The sequence below is a fragment of the Eschscholzia californica genome, unplaced genomic scaffold (genome assembly GCF_041429995.1).
Source record: "Eschscholzia californica isolate CP2 unplaced genomic scaffold, dmEscCali1.0.p SCAF_4, whole genome shotgun sequence".
In the NCBI taxonomy this organism is placed as follows: Eukaryota; Viridiplantae; Streptophyta; class Magnoliopsida; order Ranunculales; family Papaveraceae; genus Eschscholzia; species Eschscholzia californica.
Genome location: NW_028238461.1, coordinates 20,788,346 through 20,808,761, shown reverse-complemented (window position 1 = coordinate 20,808,761; position 20,416 = coordinate 20,788,346). Strand labels below are relative to the sequence as shown.

The 20,416-nt window shown below is 38.3% G+C and overlaps 3 protein-coding genes across 3 annotated transcripts; 1 reads left to right on the top strand and 2 right to left on the bottom strand.

The window, feature by feature from the left end:
* Nucleotides 1–7,164: 7,164 nt before the first annotated feature.
* LOC147543570 (uncharacterized) lies at nucleotides 7,165–7,866 on the top strand. Its single transcript, XM_086674119.1, has one exon. The coding sequence runs from the start codon at nucleotides 7,360–7,362 to the stop codon at nucleotides 7,714–7,716; it is 357 nt and encodes a 118-aa protein (XP_086530245.1). The 5' UTR covers nucleotides 7,165–7,359; the 3' UTR covers nucleotides 7,717–7,866.
* A 1,046-nt stretch (nucleotides 7,867–8,912) lies between these two features.
* SPL2 (E3 Ubiquitin ligase family protein) lies at nucleotides 8,913–14,282 on the bottom strand. Its single transcript, XM_086674118.1, has 6 exons — nucleotides 13,703–14,282; nucleotides 13,007–13,108; nucleotides 12,442–12,612; nucleotides 12,208–12,329; nucleotides 11,998–12,117; nucleotides 8,913–9,754 (listed from the first exon to the last, which is right to left on the bottom strand). Exons 1-6 carry the CDS (start codon nucleotides 14,081–14,083, stop codon nucleotides 9,466–9,468), a joined length of 1,185 nt encoding a protein of 394 aa, XP_086530244.1. The 5' UTR covers nucleotides 14,084–14,282; the 3' UTR covers nucleotides 8,913–9,465.
* Nucleotides 14,283–15,972: 1,690 nt separating this feature from the next.
* On the bottom strand, nucleotides 15,973–19,514 carry GH9A4 (glycosyl hydrolase 9A4). The gene is made up of 8 exons (XM_086633819.1): nucleotides 19,062–19,514; nucleotides 18,426–18,638; nucleotides 18,017–18,217; nucleotides 17,857–17,934; nucleotides 17,604–17,753; nucleotides 17,385–17,493; nucleotides 16,719–16,882; nucleotides 15,973–16,437 (listed from the first exon to the last, which is right to left on the bottom strand). Exons 1-8 carry the CDS (start codon nucleotides 19,272–19,274, stop codon nucleotides 16,111–16,113), a joined length of 1,455 nt encoding a protein of 484 aa, XP_086489945.1. The 5' UTR covers nucleotides 19,275–19,514; the 3' UTR covers nucleotides 15,973–16,110.
* Nucleotides 19,515–20,416: the final 902 nt, after the last annotated feature.

The following is a 20,416-nucleotide window of genomic DNA, read 5'->3' as shown; positions in this document are numbered from 1 at the left end:
TTTTCTTTAAATATGGTGTTTGAACAAGTTTGTAAATTTGATTGCGTATGTGTTATTGTATGACCTTGAGTAAAGTTTGATTGATTTTGGTTGAGTAAAACCTAAACCCTAAAATCTTCACCATCGGACTACACTTATTCGGGCTTTCTTGCTTGCACAAAGCTCTCTTCCTAGCACATGGAGCACAAAATCAATGACTTTTTGTAAAAGCTTTCGAGCCTGGTTTTGGTCTGAGGTCTCTCTAGGTTAAACGGACCAGTCGATCCAAAATCCCTTTAGGATCTCTCTTGCTAGTTTTTTTTGCTTAAAAGTAACTTATACTTTTTTTTTTTGTTGAGGGAACTAACAAACTACAAGAAAGAAACTAAGTTGCAACTTCAAATCACGATTCATGCTAGCCTTCGAGTTCCACGTTCGTTTGACCCCTTGTTTTCTCCCCCACTTAGCTAATGCATCGGCTGAAATATTAGTCTTTCTCGGACTATAGTGGAATTGGATTAGCTCGAAGTTATTACAGAGAGCTTTGATTTGCGCCATGTGCTGCAGAGATTGCCAGTTGATGGTCTTGGTGCTATCGTGGATGTGGTTGATCAGATTGTTATTATCACTTTCGACGATGAGGTGAGCTATGGAAAGCTCCTGGGCCCATTGCACTACCTTCAGTATCGCCAAACTTTTGCATTCTTCTGCCGTCTGACCTCTAATGGTTTCCGCCTTAGCAATGATGAAGTCTCCCTTCGGATCGTGAATAATACAGCCTATACCCGCCGGGTCTGTGTATTTTATGAAGGATGCGTCTACATTCATTTTGAGGAAGGGTTGTGGTGGTGGTTGCCATGTCGGGTGAGCGGCCATCTGTTTAGGTATATGAACATCTTGGATACTGGTAGAATAGCATTGAATCTTCCTTATCACTTGTGAGGGCGTGCTGTCATTTTTACCAAAACATTTGTCGCATCTTGCTTTCCAGAGGAACCACATAATTTTGCCGAGCAGCGTCATAGTTTGATCGTCAAGGGAAGACCAACTCTTTATCCAATCTAGCACCGAAGCTAGACCGTTAGTTCTTACATGGAAATGGAACCAAACTGCTCTCGCGAAATTGCAGTGCAGCAGGACATGTGCCAGTGTTTCTCGTTCCTCACAAAACACGCATTTGTAGTTGCTTCCGATATATTTTCCGATTTTGTCTTTAACTGGAAGACTAGTAGTGCAGCACTTCCAAAGGAAGAGTTTAATTCTAGGGATGGTTCTTATGTTCTAAATAAATGACCAATCGATAGGAGCAACTTCCCTATCGTCAGAAAAGAGGTAATTGTACATAGATTTAGTAGTGAATTTACCTGAGTTGGTCAGCGTCCATATCATAGTGTCATCCGTGGACTGATGAAGGTTAATACTTAAAATAGCTTTGCAAGTTTCCTCATTGAAAAATCGCTGAATCAAAGTCTCATTCCATGCATTATCAAATATCAATTGGTTCACCGTAAAGAAGGGGCAGTTATAGAGGTTAGGATTAGGAGGTTTATGGTTAAGAATCCAGTAGTCATCCCAGATGTTAACGTTGGTTCCTTTGTTGACATCCCAAAAGGTGAGAGTGAAGGTTTTACTGAGAGGGTCTGCCAACGATTTCCAAAACCATGAGTGGTTTTGTTTAGGTGCAGAGGGTTTGGGTGCTTTCGGGAAATATTTAGCTTGAAGAAGACGTGCCCAAGGAGCATTGGGACATTTGAGTAGTCGCCACCCTAGTTTGCAAAGGAAAGCTTCATTATCAAGAAGAGACTTCCGAAGGCCGAGACCTCCAGATTTTCGGGGGCGACAGATGGCATCCCAATTGATTGTGTGAATGGATTTCTTTTTTCCCCACCAGAACGACCGTTGAATGGTCTCTATGCGATTGCTGACGCCTTTCAGAATGGCGAAGCATTGCATCTGATATCGGGGAACCGCTGCAGTGATAGTCGAAATGACTACCGTGCGGCCAGCTTGCGAGAGGAGGATAGTTTGCCACTTCGAGAGTTTATGCTGAATCTGATCAATGAGAGTCTCAAAAGCTTGGCATTTCTTAGCACCGATGAACAGCTTTGTGCCCAAATATTTATCAAGGGAGGAGGCCTGGTGCACCTTGAGTGATTTGGTGATCAAGCGTTTAAATTTGGGATGGGTGTTTTTTGAAAAGAAGATAGTGGATTTGTTGTAGTTGATGATTTGTCCAGATTCCGATCCAAATAAGGTAAGGATCTTGATAAGGTTGTTGATATTATCAAGGGTGTTTCGTCTAAAGATAATGCAGTCATCAACGAACAGTAAATGGTTGATAGTGAAGGATGAACGAGGGATAGAGAAACCGATGAATTTATGAGGGCTCTCCGGAGAGTCCAGCAACCGGCTGAGACCTTCCATGGCCAAGGCGAACAGGAAGGGGGATAGTGGATCACCTTGTCTTAAACCTCGAGACACGTTGAAAGACGGACCCGGTCTACCATTGATGAGCACCGCCATAGTAGAAGAGGAGATACAGGAATGAATCAGCTTGATCCAGTGTTTATCATAGCCAAGATTAATCATGATGTCCTCAAGATAGTTCCATTCAACTCGATCGAAGGCTTTAGACATATCTAGCTTAAGACCAAAGAAGCCTTTCGATCCTCGCTTATTTTTGAATGAGTGGGAAAGTTCCTGGCTCATAATTATGTTGTCTGTGATTTGACGACCCGGCACATAAGCAGCTTGAAAGGGAGAGATGATGTCTGGCAGAGTAATCTTCAAGCGGTTAGCCAAAATTTTGGTGATAATTTTATATGTGGTGTTGAGCAGACTAATGGGCCTGAAATCTGCAGTGGATTGTGGGGATTTGGTTTTGGGGATGAGACAGATATGAGTGTGGTTGATGGAAGGCGGAAGAGTGGAAGACTGAAAAAAGGCTTTCACCAACTGGACAACATCATCTTTCACCGTGTCCCAGTTGGATTGGTAGAAGAAAGGGGGTAGCCGTCCGGCCCGGGGGCTGCTTCGGGTTTAAGGGAGAAAGTAGCTTTTCGAATTTCATCATCATTAGGAGCCGCCACTAGGATTGAATTCTGTGAAGTAGAGATTTGTTTAGTGAACAAGAGTTTAATGGCACTAGGGGCAGCTTGGGATGTGGATGTGGAGATTTTCCCCAGGTTGAAGGCGAAGATGTTGTAAATCTCTTGAGTATCAGAACACCACGAATTATCTTCTCTCTTTATGGTGGTGATGTTGTTTTTTCGGTTTCTGGTGATGGCTTTGGCATGGAAGAATTTGGTATTTCTGTCTCCCAGCTGGACATGAGCCACTCTGGACTTTTCCTTCCACATACTCTCTTGAAAATTGTACGCCTCTTCCTGCTGGGACATCAGAAGTTGGAGGGTTTCATGGTTATACGTGGACTGAATAAGAAATGTAAGGCTTTTGATTTTTTGCTCAACATGACCAAAGACGCGCTTATTCCACTGAGACAGCTTAATGGCTAGGTGATTGAGTTTTTGTTGGATCAGGTAATGGTTCTCACTCCAGTTTTCACGAATAAAGCTTTTGCAATCTGGGTGGGACATCCAGGTTCTGATAAATTTGAAAGGTTTTCTGCCCACAGAAGAAGGGGGTTGGTGGAGAGTAAAATAGGCAAATGGTCCGATCCCACCCCTTGTAGGTGATGAATTTTGGAGTAAGGGAAGGAGTAGAGCCACTGCAAGTTACCAAGAGCTCTGTCAAGGCGCTCTTGAATCAGATTGCCATGAAATTGACGGTTGGACCAGGTGTAAGGGGATCCACTGAAGCCTAAGTCATGAAGGCCGAGCTCGTGGATAATAGATGAAATGTGTTTGGCCCTAGAAGATAGGGGTTTGGGAGGGCCGCTTTTCTCGGACGGATGCATGATGGTGTTAAGGTCTCCGATAACTAGCCACGGGGTAGGGGATGTCGGGAAACAGATCTGCAGAGTTTCCCAAGGCTTAATTTTATCCTTGTTATACGGGCACCCATAGAAGCAGGTTATCAGTACTTTATCCGAAGACTCAGTAAGGTTCAAGGACGCGTGGATAATGTTCTGGGATGCATGGAGCACGGTTAGGTCAATGTTTGGGTTCCAAAAAAGGGCCAGGCCTCCACATTTGTTGATAGGTTCCACCGTGAACTTCTTGTAACTTTTATGTAGGTTGAGAAGTCTATCTATATTCATATTCATACATTTCGTCTCAGAAAGGAAGACAAGGTCTGGGGAGTGTTCTTTGATCATGGTCCAGAGATTTTTTTTTTGTTGAGAAAGTTACCGCAACCTCTAACGTTCCAGGACAGCAAAGAGAGAGGGTCTGTGTGTGTTGGGTAAATAGAAGTATAGGTGGGTTCAGACCTTTGGTTAGTGGGGTGAGGATTCATCGAGTCAGACCTAGAGAGAGCCATAAAGAGAGGAAAGAAAGAAAGAGAGCCAAGAACCAACTAAAACCGATAAACCGAAAAACTACAATCAAACAAAAGCAATACAAGGCTCGCCCCTAAAAAGAGGCGCCCACAGAACATCAAAACACAAGACCTTGACTAAGCTGGAGGCGCCCCCACTGTATAATGGCACCTCCGAGGACAGGCAAGGCTCCGGTACACTATGCCAGAGAAAACAAAAGGTGGGGATCACGCCACCACACGAACCACCTGAGGGTTCCTTTCTCTTGCAGGTGTACCAGAACTAACAACAAGACAAAACAACTAAACAACCACAAGAGAAACAGCAGAAAAAGCAACAAGACAAAGAACCAAACAGACACAGTAGACTAGGCTGGTGGTCTAGAGGCACCCTTCTCTCCATGAGCAGTGATGATGTCAAGGCTTTGGTACATGACATTGGACTCCTCTAGCAAGTGATTGGCTTCTTCCTCGGCTAACAGGCGAGCACGAAGTGGTGGGGAGTGGGGGGAATCATCAGAAGAACTAATTGACAAGCGAGAAGAGCTAGATCGCACTCTAGCTCAAATGGATCAGTTGATCTGAAAGCCCTTGAGAGGTCTCAGGCCGATATGGATGGATACCCAGTCCGACAACTCCTCTTTTTTTTCGTACCACACTGCACATGAAACATTCAAACATCAAATAATGGGTTATACCTCATAGAGAGCCATCCGTGTCCCTCTTATTTATTCTTTCTAAAATTTCGGTAAGAACAAGATAAAGTAGAAAATGAGGGTAACCATAACCCTCTTTTAGGGTTGATTGCCTATAGAGTGCTCGAGTCAAAGTTCATTGTATTTGGCGTCAGCCAAAAACCTACTACTTGCTCCACAGTCGACCTTTGACCCATAAATTCTTTGATAAAGCCACCAATATGTGTAGGTTAACAAAACTAATATCGTCTCCAATTCAAGACTCAAATTGAAAAATTCCAAGTGGCACATAGGAGTTTTAGAATGCAAAACCAAGTTTGGGGATTAAGGTGATGTGGTACCTCTATTTCTAACATGTCTCAAGAAGAAACATCTTAGAAATAAAAAAACCACCCACCTAGGAAATGACAGGTAACTTTTAAGTTTTCAAAGTGTTGCATTAGAGATGTCTTTTGAATTGAGGATCTCAACATTGTCATCTAGGAAAGAAAACATCAGTTAAGACTTGACGCACAGGACAATTTGAGTTTTGCATTGGAAATGCCCTAAACATTCCGACACTAAGAGCATCTCCAACAGGACAATCAAGAAAAACTCTACAACTCCTAGTTGTCAAGTAAGATTATCTTTCCTATGTTAAAATAGAGAAAATCTAAAAAAAATTTCTCTCCAATGAAGATCTCTAAAATTACTCTATTTGATACACATGACACACTTAAATTTAATAGAAAAAAATATATAAAAATAAGAGTTTTTTATTGATTTAAATTTTAGAGTGTGATGACGTGACACTTAAAAAACTCAAGAGCAAATCCTAATATTAGAGTGTCTCTCTTGAGAGTCTTTATAATAGATGTTTCAATATCATCGTAAAATGTCTAATCAAATATTCCATCGGAGATGTTTTTTTAACAAAAATTCTATTAGTCGGAAGTGATTTTAGAGTGTGATGAGTATCGTGTTGAAGTTGCTCTAAAGAGTTCAAAGCTCGAATCACCATCCACTGAGTCTAAGGCTCACACCAATTAGATGTTGTGTCTTGTTAACATAATACTAGATGATACTATCGATTGGTCTTTTATCTGGAACATTAGAACAATACCAAGAATTAAACTCTTCCTTTGGAAGTGCTGCACTAATAGTCTTCCGGTCAAAGACAAAATCGGTAAATACATCGGTAACAGTTACCAATGTACATTCTGCAAGGAACGGGAAACTTTGGCACATGTACTACTTCATTGCAATTTTGCGAGATCCGTTTGGTTCCATTTCAACGTTAGAACTGAGGGTTTAGCCTCGGTGCTGGAGTGGATTAAGTTTTGGCCTTCCCTGGACGATCTAACCATGGCGCTCCCCGCCAAAATTATGTGGTTTATCTGGAAAGCAAGATGTGATAAATGTTTTGGAAAAACTGATAGTATGCCCAAGCAAGTGATCAGGAAGATTCAATGTTATACTACTAGTGTCCAGGACGATCATATTCCTAAACGAAAGGCCTCCCCTCCGATATGGCGGCCACCACCGCAATCCTTCCTCAAAATAAATGTCGATGCATCCTTCAGCAATTACACAGACCCGGCAGGCATAGGTTGCATTATTCACGATGATAATGGAGACTTCATTATAGCTAAGGCAGAATCCATTAGGGGACAGACGGCGAAGGAATGCGAAAGTTTGGCTATTCTGAAGGCAGTACAATGGGCACAGGATCTTACCATCTCCCATCTCATCATCGAAAGCGATAACAACAATCTGATCAATCATATCAAAAATAACAACAAGAACATCAACTGGCAGTCTCTACATCACATGGAACGTATCAGAGCCCTCTGTATCAACTTCGAACAAATACAATTCCACTATAGCCCGAGAAAGACTAATATTTTAGCTGATGCCTTAGCTAAGTGGGGGAGAAAACAAGGAGTCAGTCGAACGCGGCATTCGAAAGAGAGAATGAGGAGTGAGTTGAAGTTGTAACTGCTTTTCTGTTTGTTTGTTTTGTGTTTCCTCAACAAAAAAAAAAAATACTAGATGGGGGTCAACAAAATTGGATTAGTAAGGATAACATTATCCTTCCAAGCTGAGATGACAACCATACAAGTAAGCCACTCAGATTCACATATCTCGACTTCCCACCTCTCATTCACATTCCCTCCTCTCTTATCAAAAATCACTACCCGTTTTATTGTTGGGAAGAACAAGAAAAAATTTAGAGACAGAAAGAAGAGAGAGAAAGAGTTAGAGAAAGATGGCATCCACTTCAATGGCAGTTCAAATGGCATTGCCATTAACTTCTGCAACCCAGAAAAGAATATCATCAACAACCTTCTTCAACCCCTTACCCATCAAACCATTAAAGACAATTTCAACTTCATCAAGGTTTCAAGTTCAGGCATCACTGAAGGAAAAGGTAGCAGCAGGCTTAACTGCTGCTACTCTAACAGCTTCAATGGTGATTCCTGAAGTTGCTGAAGCTGCTAGTTCAGATGTATCTCCTTCCCTCAAGAACTTCTTACTCAGTATAGTTGCTGGTGGTGTTGTTCTTACTGCTATTCTTGGAGCTATCATTGGTGTCTCCAACTTCGATCCCGTCAAGCGAACTTGAAAAACAAGAATCTGAAACAATGGGCTGCTTTCAGTTTTATGACTCTTGTATGAATGTTTTTTCTTTAATTACTATCTCTTTGTAGTTCCATGATTTATGTCATTCCATTTTACCTGTAATTTGATCTTAAGACATGAATTCAGTTACCCATTTCAGGGACTCAGAGCCTTAGCTTAAAGTTCTTATAGTTTTTTTCCCATGGAAATTACTAGTATTGCAAATCAGAGACGGAGTTTAAAATCTTACTGTTTCCAAGGGAAAAAAATACAGACTTTTGAGTTTATTGAGGCTGGCATTCGTGTCATTTTATTTTTGGGTCACACATCTAGTATTCTAGGAGAACCAACTAGCTCAGTAAAATTACTCATCCTGTGCTAGTGTCCCTTAAGAGAATGCCCAGAGGCCACGATGTAGGTGCACGAGTAAGTAAATGTCGGAGACTTTTTGGGCGGGTTCATCAAACTTTCACCATAAACAAGCCCTCGTGACATTGGGCTATCGGGACGTCAACATATAGTATCAGAACTAGGGGCAACTGTCTCTAAGGGCGTGGGATGTTAGTCTCACATTGTTCATGAAAGCGTTTGGAGCCCAGACTATAAAGCATGCTTAATCTTAGCCTATGTTGTCAAAGGCGCGCAGAGGCGACGCCTTCGCGAGCAAGGCAAAAGGTTGAAAAAGAGCTCGCCTCGCCTGAATTTCCATGAGGCAATTTGAGGCGATGGTGATAGAGAGGAGAAGAACTATCGAAGAAGATGAAGATTTAAGGTTTGTGGTGTAACAGCTGTAAAAGAGATGTGGGCCCACCCTTGACCAAGTCTAAATTAACTATTTAATAGGTAGGTGCCCTTTTAAAAGGGAAGACAAGAAGTTTTTTAGGGATAAATAAGTAAAAAAACATAGACCTTAGCAAGCGTCAAAGTCTTTTAGCTAGGCTTGTAGAACCTTTCCCAGAAACAAAATTACGTCTGGGTGTTCAAAACAAAGACAGTATCAGTAACTTCTAAAACTTGGGAACTTGAGATGTTACACATCCGATGATTCTTCATCGACATATCAATCAAGGAACTAAAGTTTCAAAATCAAAAATACCTCTTATCTCTAAGGATGATAAGACCTCATTCTCACTCTCGAAAAAAAAAATTCCACTGACATGCCACCCAGACCCATTTTTTTAGTTAAGTGTACACATGATAGGGGAACTCCCTGTCCACAATATACGAGTTAAGAGAGACATGTTTAAGGTTCAATAAAGCCAACACATGAGGATGCGTGTTAAGAACAATTACATCATAATAATATGGAAAGTTGCCAAGAAGAGAGAGAGAGAGAGAGAGACACACATGAATGATTATCAATTCACATCACACTTTCAAAGTTGGCAAGTTCATGTAGTAATTCGTTAGTCTTCAAAATCAAATTACAACTTTTCACGGTTTCACCCACTGCCCATACCTGCTCTTCATTTTCTCATCAAAACCCCTTACTTTAGCCTCTGATTGCAACGGAATACCCTCTCTCTATACCAATTATGAACAGCAAAAAAAAAAAACAAGATAGGCCAAAAGAGGAACTACAAACTATGGGTTAACTTCATCACCTTCTTTTCAACAAAACCCATGAACACCTACCATTTCAGTCTTTACAGAACTATGTACCTCAAGACCAATTTACTTCTAATGTGAGATTCATATGAGAATGACAGAGGTTTTTGTGATGCTAAATATGAAACTAAGGGTTTGAAGTACCTTAAGAACTGAAGATTAGAATAGAGGATCTGATAGTCTGCCTACATACAGGACACTTAGGAGCCGAGTCTCGTTCAACTGAAAGAGCACATCTTTGGCAGCAAACCATATGACCACAAGGAACAAAAGCAGATCTCCTCCTTCTCATTAGACAAATCACGCATAATTCCCCGTCCGGAACTTCTCCAGCCTCCTCATCAGCTAGTAACTCGACATCGTCATCAGCAGCAAGAGAAGCGGCTCTTGATTGTTGTCTCTGCTGCCTCCATTGTTTCCATCTTCTCCAGTTCCTATAATCACCCACAGTTTAATAACTTTAAGATGAATAAACACCAGAGGCTTTTACTACTCATTGCAATGAGAACTGTTTCTAGTTTTTTCAAAAGGTAATGATTGTTCCGATCATTTTAATTTAAGCATATTATAATTAAGAAACATCATACAGGAAACTTTTTATTTGACGTTCACATGCAAATGATGGTGCCATGGTGGTGCCTCTGGAGTCTGGACGAACCCATTATAGGATTCCTACCAAAAGTAGGATTTGATAGGAATCTTGATTTCTTGCCCTATTTCGTACCCAAAAGTTGTTGGATTCTTGAACGCGCAAATCCTACCTTACACCCTAAGATTTGGTAAGATTTTGTTTTTTATGCTCAAAATCGAAACATAATATCAACCCCACCATAGTGGTGGCCAACGGGTCGTGTCGGCACGGAAACGGACCGGCACAACCCGTTTATAAGGCAACACGACACGGCACGGAACGTCGCGTGCCGTGTCGTGCCGATCCGTCGCGGGTCGTGGCGGGTTTGGGATTTTAAGCTCCCAGACCCGTCAACCACGGCACATTAGGAACGGAAACACGCCACGGCCCGTGACGTTCCTAATCCGCCACGACACGCTAACCCGTTTGAAACGGGTACTTAATTTACAAAACATTATTATTATTTTGTTAAAAGTAGTTGTTAATTGATAAAATTAATAGTTAATAAAATTATTAAGTAATAAAATAAACATAAATTCTAAAGTTTAAACAAATAGCACAACGTTTGACTTGAAAATTATTAGTGTTTTCTTTTGTTACGTTTGGCAACAGCTAGCCCATTAGCCACGACCCGACACGGAAACGACTCGGACCGCCACGGCAACGGCTGAGTCGTTGCCATGGGGCGTTTCTGTGCCAAGACCTTGTAGTCTAGGCACGACACGGCTCAAAGCCGTGCCTGGCGTGGTTGTGGTTGTGGCTGTGGCGTGTCTAACACGCCACGGCTATCAAACGGGTCGTGTCGCCACGACACGGCCCGTTGGCCACCACTACCCCACCACAACAAAACCAACAACACCAAAATAACCTTGACTTCGAATTTTACTATTTCAGTTTTTATAACTTTGACTTCTATTTTGACTTGTATCTTGACGTCCACTCCGACTTTGATTTTCATTTTGAACTTGACTTTCACTCTTAACTTTCCAATGACTTTGAATTTGATTTTTCTCATTGTCATAAAGATTCATGAATCCACGGCTTCATGATTTGTTCATGGAAACACACTATGAATGAAAAGAATATTTTATTCCTTATTTCCTATTTACTTCTACAAAATAAAAACCTTAGTGCCATATTACTACAAGTTGACGCGTGACGGAGATGGGTACTGGCCTACAGGGGTGAGGGTGGTGAGATTATGTTAAGCTATTTGAGTATCTACAAACAAATTCATTGCGTTTATGGTTTTAACTAGAACAAATACTTATTGTAAAATAATTTATAATTGGTTATTCACTTATATCAACCATCCAATTTACATCCACAAAACTTGTGGGGGATGATCAACAACTACATCGGCATGATCATTCACAGGGTTGACAAGGGCTTGTATCATTTTTTTCTTTTTCATTTTTCTCGCAATTTTGTAAAAGAATCTTTTGAAGGCCCCAAATACAGTAAAATAACCTCATTATGTCAGGGGTTCAAACTTGAAGCAATCTCTAGCAAGTTAGCAGCTTTATCCGGACAAAAAGTCTAGTATGCTAGGGCAAAGGAGTATTTATTATACGGAAGTATAGTAGAGTTCAAGGTAACTTGAGAGCCTTGCTGAAATGCCCTTATTCATTCTTTGCGTACTTCATCCAAACATATCCAAAAGAGAGCAAAGGAGCAAATTGATTTGAAAACTAAAACTTTCTATTTGAGAACTCTGGAGTACATTTTACAAGGTCTTAGGCATTGGTTTTACGAACTGGGTCCCATTTTAATAGTCCATGTAAATTCCCATTCCTCTTAGTTCTTTTCTTGTTTGTAGTAATATGCAGTACACCAATACAGTCCTCTTACCAGTTAAAAAAAGATGGATTCACTCATTCGGTACCAACAGCTCTCAAAGTAAGTCAAATCTACCAGATTAAAATTTGCATTGCTCGAGGATAAGTCGGACCGACCATTGATTTCCCCTACGCAATTTGTAACAGAGTATATTTTTTTTCCTAAAACAATAGCATGCTAGATTATTTGCTCTAAGTATATATTTACCTCATGGCAGCATAGCCCAGTATGCCAACTGATAATGACCCAACAAGAAGGCCACCCCAAAACAAGATGTTTGTCCTAATGGCAAGATCTACCACCATCTGGTTCTTATTCATCTCGGACCTGCATAATGAGAAACCAAAATATTGTTATTGAACTAAAAGTTCAATCTCCTTAGCTAACCAAAGTGGTTTCTTTGAGATTATTCCTTACAAGAAAAAAGGAAGGTGCTGACAAGATTTAATCTGAGGAACTCCATCATGCAAATTGCAGATGCCAACTGCGCTTATCTCTTTCCCTAGAGAAAGAACTTTTTCCTCATCTAGAAGACCAACCTTTTCGAACAAAAAGAGAGGAAGAATATCAGATTAGAACGATACTGCTATTTGAACTCGTAACTCTAAATGTAATCAACTGACAAATCAAATAATTCATGAGAAAACTTACAGGGTATGCATGGCCAAAAACGGCTTGGAGGAACGTGTATGGAGTAGCCTGAACTGGCTGTAGCTGATGATACACAGTTGCAAGAGGTAGAGGATGTGTTGAGCCATCCATATTAACAACGACATAGTCAGGACTTGGTGACTGCCCACAATCAACAAGAACAAAAGGAATCTGCAACAGAAAAGTCACAAGAAGATAAGAAATACAAAGAGCTACTTGATTTTATTGAACCACCCACAAAGAAGCAATACGTATCCTATTACGCTTATATCATCAAGTACAGATTTTATGTCTGGGGTTTCGTCAATCAGATATCCGTTCTTCATCTTGGCATTTGTTTCTAAAATCAACTCTTTTAATCAAATGAGAGAGTGAGAATACTGTATGCAAACTAGCGACTTTACCAATTATGCTAGCTGATTACTCACCAAAGACATATTATCTCAAAGACAATTCATTTAAAGGTATCAAATGTGATTTTGGCGAATGTCATCACAGACAAAATGAAAAATGTACTTCTTTCGCTAGGTTTCATGAAATCATAGAAGCTGACTGAAGAATTTACCATCCTTAACGATGTAATCTTCTGGTCCTTCCAGTATTTCCCAAAGAGAGCTCTTATATCTGAAGTCCATCCCAACAAGCCCCTCCACTCATGATATATACACTTCACCAGTAAGAAAGGAAATAAAATTCAAATTAGTTCAATTAACCACTGTACAACTAAAAAGACCAGATAATAATGACACTCAATGTATAAGCACATCCGTGCTTCGGTGAATTAGAATTTCAAAATGACAAAGAATTTCTTTCGCCACAGCCGATGGTTTCCTAATATAACGCAGATATATAGGCATCATTTGCTTATGGGGAAATCTAAGCAGTCAAACTAATTAATTCTTGATAAAACTTTTCTTTCACTAACCATATATTGAACCATTTTGAGATGTGAAACCTTCAATTTAGCAGTCCTCTACTTCTTACTAATGGAAATCGATGAACCTAATTACAATGACGAACATCAAGAAGACACTTCCCCAAAAGAGAGGTTTAAACTTTCTAGGGTTTAACTAAGGCAAACTATAGACTTAACAAACTACTCCTAAAAACCCCTAAACCAATTTCATATTAGTATAAGGAAACAAGAAATAGCTAAAGTCTCAAACTTCTAGCTTGAAATAAACCCTAAACCCAGATTATAGTGATGAAAAGACAATGAAATATAACTACTTTAACAAGGAAATGATTAAAATTTCAATACCGTTTGAGTTCTCTGCAATACAACAGCTCTCTCTCCAGATTCATGAGAAACCAATACATTTGGCCCTAAGCTTCGCCACATGCTTTCAACGACCGATTTCGCATCAACAAGACCACGAACTACTACAAGTTTTCCATCATAATCGGAAGAGGATGAAGACGATGATGAGGTAAATTCTTCAGTGGAAGAAGAAGAGGAAGAGAGAAGGGGACGAAGATCAGAGATACGAAGAGTAGGAGCATCACGAATTTTGTGAAGAGCAGATGAAGTTGAGTTGTAACTACGCCATGTTTGTACAGCAATTAAAGCTAAACCAAGCCCAACAATGGCGCCATCCAAAGCTAGGGCTAACCGCATGATAAATTCATCGTTAGAAGACATCGAGATTAGGGTTTTTTTTTCTGTACCAGAATTCGTTGAGTGAGGATTTCTTCTTTTAAATGATGAACAAGTTTCTTTTTCTTCTCTTTTCTCTTTTCTCTTTTCTTCTTCTTCTTCTTCATGTGTAAAAGGGGCATTTTTCTTTTCAACCCTCTTATGTTCTTGAACCTAATATCCAATATTTTTGGTGTCTTGGTACAAAAGAAAGGGTTATTTGCCAAATGGTCCCTCGTTTATAGTCAGTTTTCCGCCTAATCCACTAACCTTATGAAGATAAGCAGATGATCTCTCTTTAAAGTTGAGAAGAGTTACGACTTCCCAAAATTACCCCTCTTTACTTATATCTTTACTCTCTCTCTCGCTCTTCTCTTTACCGTTTCTTTCTCTAACGAATCTCTCTCATATTGATCTTCTACTCTTCTTGTCCCTTCATCTTTTGAAGGACCTCTTCGATGGTGGTCTTGGAAGGCGTTTTTGGATTATTTCTTTATTGACCCATTAAAGTATAACTAATTTCATGTGTGACCCCCCTAAGTTTCTATAAATGCCAACATAGTACTTTTTTGTGTTTTTTTTATATTTTGACTGAATAGACAAATTTAAACTTTTCGATTATGTCGTTTTGTCCTTTTTCATTATTTATTTTTTGCTTTTAGTCCATTATATTTTTCACTTAAGATTTATCATCTTTATCTTCCTTTCTTTCTTTCTTTACAGGAGAACCTCCATTAATAGAGGTCCCGGCGACTATTTTCCCAAACAAAAGCAATTAAAAAGAGTTTCTTGGTTATTATGAAAGGACCCAAATTTGAATGAGTTGATGATTAAGATTCTCATAGTATTGTGAGGGAGTAACCTAGAAAACTAATTTAGGGATAGTGATATCGTAGTATTGTTTCCGTTTAAAATAAATGTCGAAAAGGATTTCTCTAGGTTAATTGGATTATGGGTGAAAAAAAAAATATCACAAATGATCATCATCAATCTAAAGTTGAATTTCATGAATGTGATGAAAATTCTGAACAACAATGTCGATCGCGAGTTTCATACACTTGATTCTTTCAACGATAAAATTAATCAAGGTAGTTAGATGCGGGAATATTTGATAAATTATTCGATGAGATGCTATTCGATTATCTGAAGAATGATTTTGGTTAGAGAAAGAAAATAAAAATTAATTGGGGTAATTTTGGAAAGGTTTAAGTTCCTTACAAAAGTAACTTTTAGAAGGGGATATCGTCTGGATATATTTTTGAAAAGTGAGAGCTAGTCGGGAACAAGTCATAAACTAGGAGGACAACCAAATAACATGCCTATTTTTCTTGTTTTCAGCTCTTGGTAAAAATCTTCGTAAAGTGTAATAATCTAGGAAAAGTTGTGCAAGTCTTGTATAATTGGAAATTTATGAAATCTCTTAATGGGAGGACAAAGGCAAAATCTGAGAAGAAAATTCGATAAAAAAATAGTCCGAGGAAGTGTCGAGCAATTTTTTCAGTATTAGTCATAATCCATGCCTTAATGACCCAAAAAATGTCGTGGAACATGTAAAGTAGAAACATTCCGAAATGCTAGACTCCCTCTCTCTTGATTGATTGATTTTCTCAATCGTTTTTCGATCAAAAGCTTTATACCAAATTTGTTCAAAGCTTGTTTGAGTCCAATCTATATTTTTTTGGTAGACTAGAGGACATCTCTCCAATAATCCACCTTGAATATCCTAGAAGGAGCTAGGTGTGTCTGACTTTGTCTTGACACCAATTTACAGTGAAAAATATTTTGATCTCTAACCTCTTTTCAGTTCCGATCTGATCGGTTGGTTCGTTGTACTTAAAAACTTGCATTTCCAAGACAGAGAAAGATAAAATGATATTTGAACTTCTATGCACAACTTTTTCCACACATAAATCAATTTCAGCTCAATTAATACAAATCAAATAGAGTTACACTCTTTTGTTCTTATTCAAATAAATTAAGATACAAAATGATATTGGTCAAAATACAATATAGTAAAGGTCCCCTTGGGAGAATCAAGCATGATGGGTGGCTAGCTTAGCAAGTGAACCAATAGCTAAGGAGTTAACATAAGTACATGGTTCAAGCATAGGAGATTCCCACCTTTGATCAATGAAGTTATCAAAACGGTCTGGTCCACCAACAATTGCACCTGTTAACTCATTAGGGTTTGGTTGGTTCTTTGAGAAATAGGCAGCAAAACTCATGGGGCAATTTATAACTTCATTTTTGCCCATCACTGGGACTGATGCTCCTCTATGGTGAGCCTGTTTTGGTGAGTTGTTTCCAAAACCTACCATGTATGAACCTCCTCTAGGGTTGCTTCCAAGTAAATAATCAATCTGTCCAACAAATAACAAAATAAAAATCATGTCAACTCTAGCATTATTGAAGTTTTAGTTTTGATTTGATTATTGAACTACTCAGTACTAAAATGGGTTATAAGGCGTGATTATTACAATTCTTGATTGATTAATGGAGATAGTTAGCATTTTTCTAACAATTTGAACCACCTAACAACCGAAGATTGGTATTTTACTATTTTACCCTTTACCTAACATTTTATTAGGTCATGTACTCGTGAACTGAAATATAAATGTAGGTGAAGAATAGTAGTGAGGACCTGTTTCTTAGCAAAACTCATGACGTGAGCAGAATCAAAATTTTGGTTGCCGCAGGTAACTTGATGGTTGTTTTTAGCCATTAAATCACTGTAGACGGTCAACAAGTAAGCAGTACTGGTCACATATTGTGTGTTTGCCCCATCTCTCATATGTATCAAACCACCTACACAAAACAAGTTATTATCAAATATTAGTCGAATCGAATTTATGCCTTCAAAATAACCAAATAGTTTATCTGAAGTTTAAACAAAATATCTTTCCAAACAAGTCAAATTGTATTCTCCACCGTTGATTAAAAACAGATAGTTTATCTAAATCAACAAGTGTCAAATTAAGCAAAAATGATAGAAATCCCCTTTGATGACCTCTTTGTTATGTGGCGAATAAGACAAGAAGTATTTTAGTCTTTTTACATGTGTAAAAAGATTAAAAGGACGGTCACAAGGGAGTCGTAAGGGGGTTCTTGTATGAACTTCGCAAATTAAATGTAGACTATTCACACAAGCCAGATCAAATAAGACTTTAGATTAGTTCGTTTATCCAATTTATTTTAAGCAACGCAGACGGAATATCCAAAAAATTCAATCAAAATCCGAAGTAGAAGACTAGATTTAGCCAAACCAATTAAAAAGAGAGAAACATTGGCAGGTTTGTAAAAGACAAACCTGGAGTGAGAGAAACTTGATGGTAAGGACTCTCAGGGAGGACTGAGCATACATAGTTGTCAGCTTGCTTTACATAGGTGAACAATGACTTTTCTCCTTCAAAATACAACTGCACCCAATTCATTTCATCAATATCTCTAATACACCATCAACACCAATTGATTGAGAGAGAGAGAGAGAGAGAGAGAGAGAGAGAGAGAGATGTAAGAGACTTATTACTTGAGAGAGAAGAACTTGAATTCCAGCATATTTCAAATCCCAACTGAATTCATCAACATTAGCAGTGATAGCTTCTTCTTGAATATAAGTTAAGTAGACAGGTTTCTTTGTTGCTATGTATAACCATGATGCAGCCCATAACAACTCATCCTGCAAGCACCATTTCATTCACTCAATTAAAAACTCCCAATCTTCCTAATCTAGAGAGAGAGAGAGAGAGAGAGGCATATATATATATAGAGAGAGATTATACATTGTAGCCAGAGTAAGAACAATAGAATGGGCATTCTCCATCATATGTTCCTTTGTGGGTCTTTGCAAACTCAAATAACTGCAAAAAGAAAGACACATGAACAATGTGGGACTAAAAAATAAAATTAGAAATGAAGATGAAAGAATCTTCATTGAGATACCAATTTGGCTTTGTTGACGAGACGACGGGAGTATTGATAATCAGAGCCTCTGAAGACGAGTGAAGAAGCTGCCATAGCTGCAGCAGTTTCAGCAGCTATCTCAGTTCCTGGCCGGCTTTCGTCAATCTTTAAAACAGTTCTTGGTGTGTTCATGTTTTCTGGTCTAGCCCAACATTGGTGATCTGCAACTGGGTCTCCCACCTTTCAAATTAACAAACAACAAAAAAACTTAGAGAGAAAAACCTAAAGACTGAATTAGAAGTACATTATTTAAAATAATTCAAAATGACTATTGTATTATTGACCATACTATATCTGACTCAGACGTTTTCAATTTATACGAGTCAGATTCAGACAATTAAAACACAAAGACCATTGTAGTACATATACATATGACATGAGATATTACCTGAACATACAAGCGATTCTTTTTAATACTACATTTGAGGAAATAATCAGTTCCCCATCGAATGGCAGCATGGACATTTTGCAATTCACCAGTTGATTGCAACTCTGAATGGTAAAACAAGGCCGTCCATGCCAATGTTGTAACGGTAAAGGCCATTGGAAGCCCATATTTCACATTGTCTCCCGCATCATAATATCCTCCGGTGAGATCCACCTGTTTTTAATTCAAAAATATTCGCAAAATTAGTAAATATTTATAGTACTCCACTTTTTTTAAAGATATAATAATTTGTCAGTCTATAGAACCAAAACAATCTACTAAACAATTTTGGAGGCCAAAGTTGATATATTATTTGTTGGTTTTGAGGACATCTGAAACACATCGGAAGAATAAAATTACAATTTTCGCAAAAAAGTTCGTGACACAGTTTGATGCAGTTCCTAGCACTGATGTTTTGTTAGAAAAGCTATTTAGTGATTAACTTATATCTGGGCATCCAACTCAAAACTGATTGACAATAAATAATCGTTTCCAAGAGACACGTCAAAACGAAAAACACACCATGACACACAAACTAGAAAGTGTGTAAAGAGAGAGAGAGAGAGAGAGAGAGAGAGAGAGAGAGAAGAGCTTTACATGTGCTTCTTTACCATCATCAAGACCAGAATCACCTCTCCAAGGAACTCTGTTATTAGGGGGAAGCTTCCCTGATCTCTGAGCTTCCAAAAATATAATAGATTTTGTTAATGCATCTTTGTAATTGAAATCACCATTAACAACCATCAAAAACCCATTATTTGAAATTACAAACAATGCCAATATTATGGCTGTTAATGCCTTTAACCCCATTCAACTCAAAAGAAAATTCAGATTTTTTTTTTTTTTTCTTTCTTTCTGAATTTTAGAATTAGGTTTTCAGATTGAAACTATGTATAAAGGGACAAGGAAGGAGCCGTTACAGTAACAGGAAAAACGACTCAATGATAGAAATGTGGGTTTGTTATCTTTATGGGGAGGAAATTTTAACCGTTTTAAGTTAGTTATTAACGGTTTCTCTATAAATTCTCAACATCTTAGAGAAAGACAGGAGTTTTAGGGCACTAAACTTAAATGCAAGGTTGAGTTTTCTTTAACTATTTGTTGATTGACCAACCTAAATTTGTATTCTTTGACCTAGTCTTGGTTAAGGATTTTAAGGGTGTTCATACAAGTGTCAATTTTGTTTTATAGATGTGCTAAAATTAGGTTTTTAGGAGGTTTGCGCGGATTGGTTTAACATCTACAACAATGATACAAGTACATTTTCGTGCACAGTTTGTGTACGGTTTTGAATAAGAAGAGATAATTTCGTCGATTCACATTATTTTGGAAGATGTACACGGAAGTGTACTTTAAACTTTTTTTTAGTATCTGTTATGTTTGAACGTTTGAACTTATTTCAACCCTTGAGAATTTGTAACATCTATAATTCTTTTTTAATTTTTTGGCTTATGACTCAAAAATCTACCCCTAATAACACATTTAATCCACTCTAAACTTCAAATGGTTTTATAAACTAAAATCTTAAATAAATAGATATTTAGTCCATTTGTATCCATCTCGAGAGAAAATCCAAATCTCTAGAATGCTTATAATTTCATAATACCTAATCTAACCTTATATATTATGAAACACTTCCGTTTTAATCAAATCCACCAATATTCGGTTTTCATTTTTATCTTCGTCTTTCTCTCTCCAATCACGATCTTAATAACCAAAACCATTATCTTCATTTCTAATCAAAATCGGAAATCATAATTTTTTTTCTTCCTAAAACCGAAACCTATATTCATTCTCTTTTTAAAGAAGCTTCAGATCTCATTCCAATCCAATAAACCAGCTGAAAACTCCATTGTTTATTTCGATTTCCATAAAAAAGATTCAGGTTCGTACCTTTGTTAAGATCTACAGTTGCTTATGAGGTTAAAGTAACAAGTTTAATCCTTCTTTCT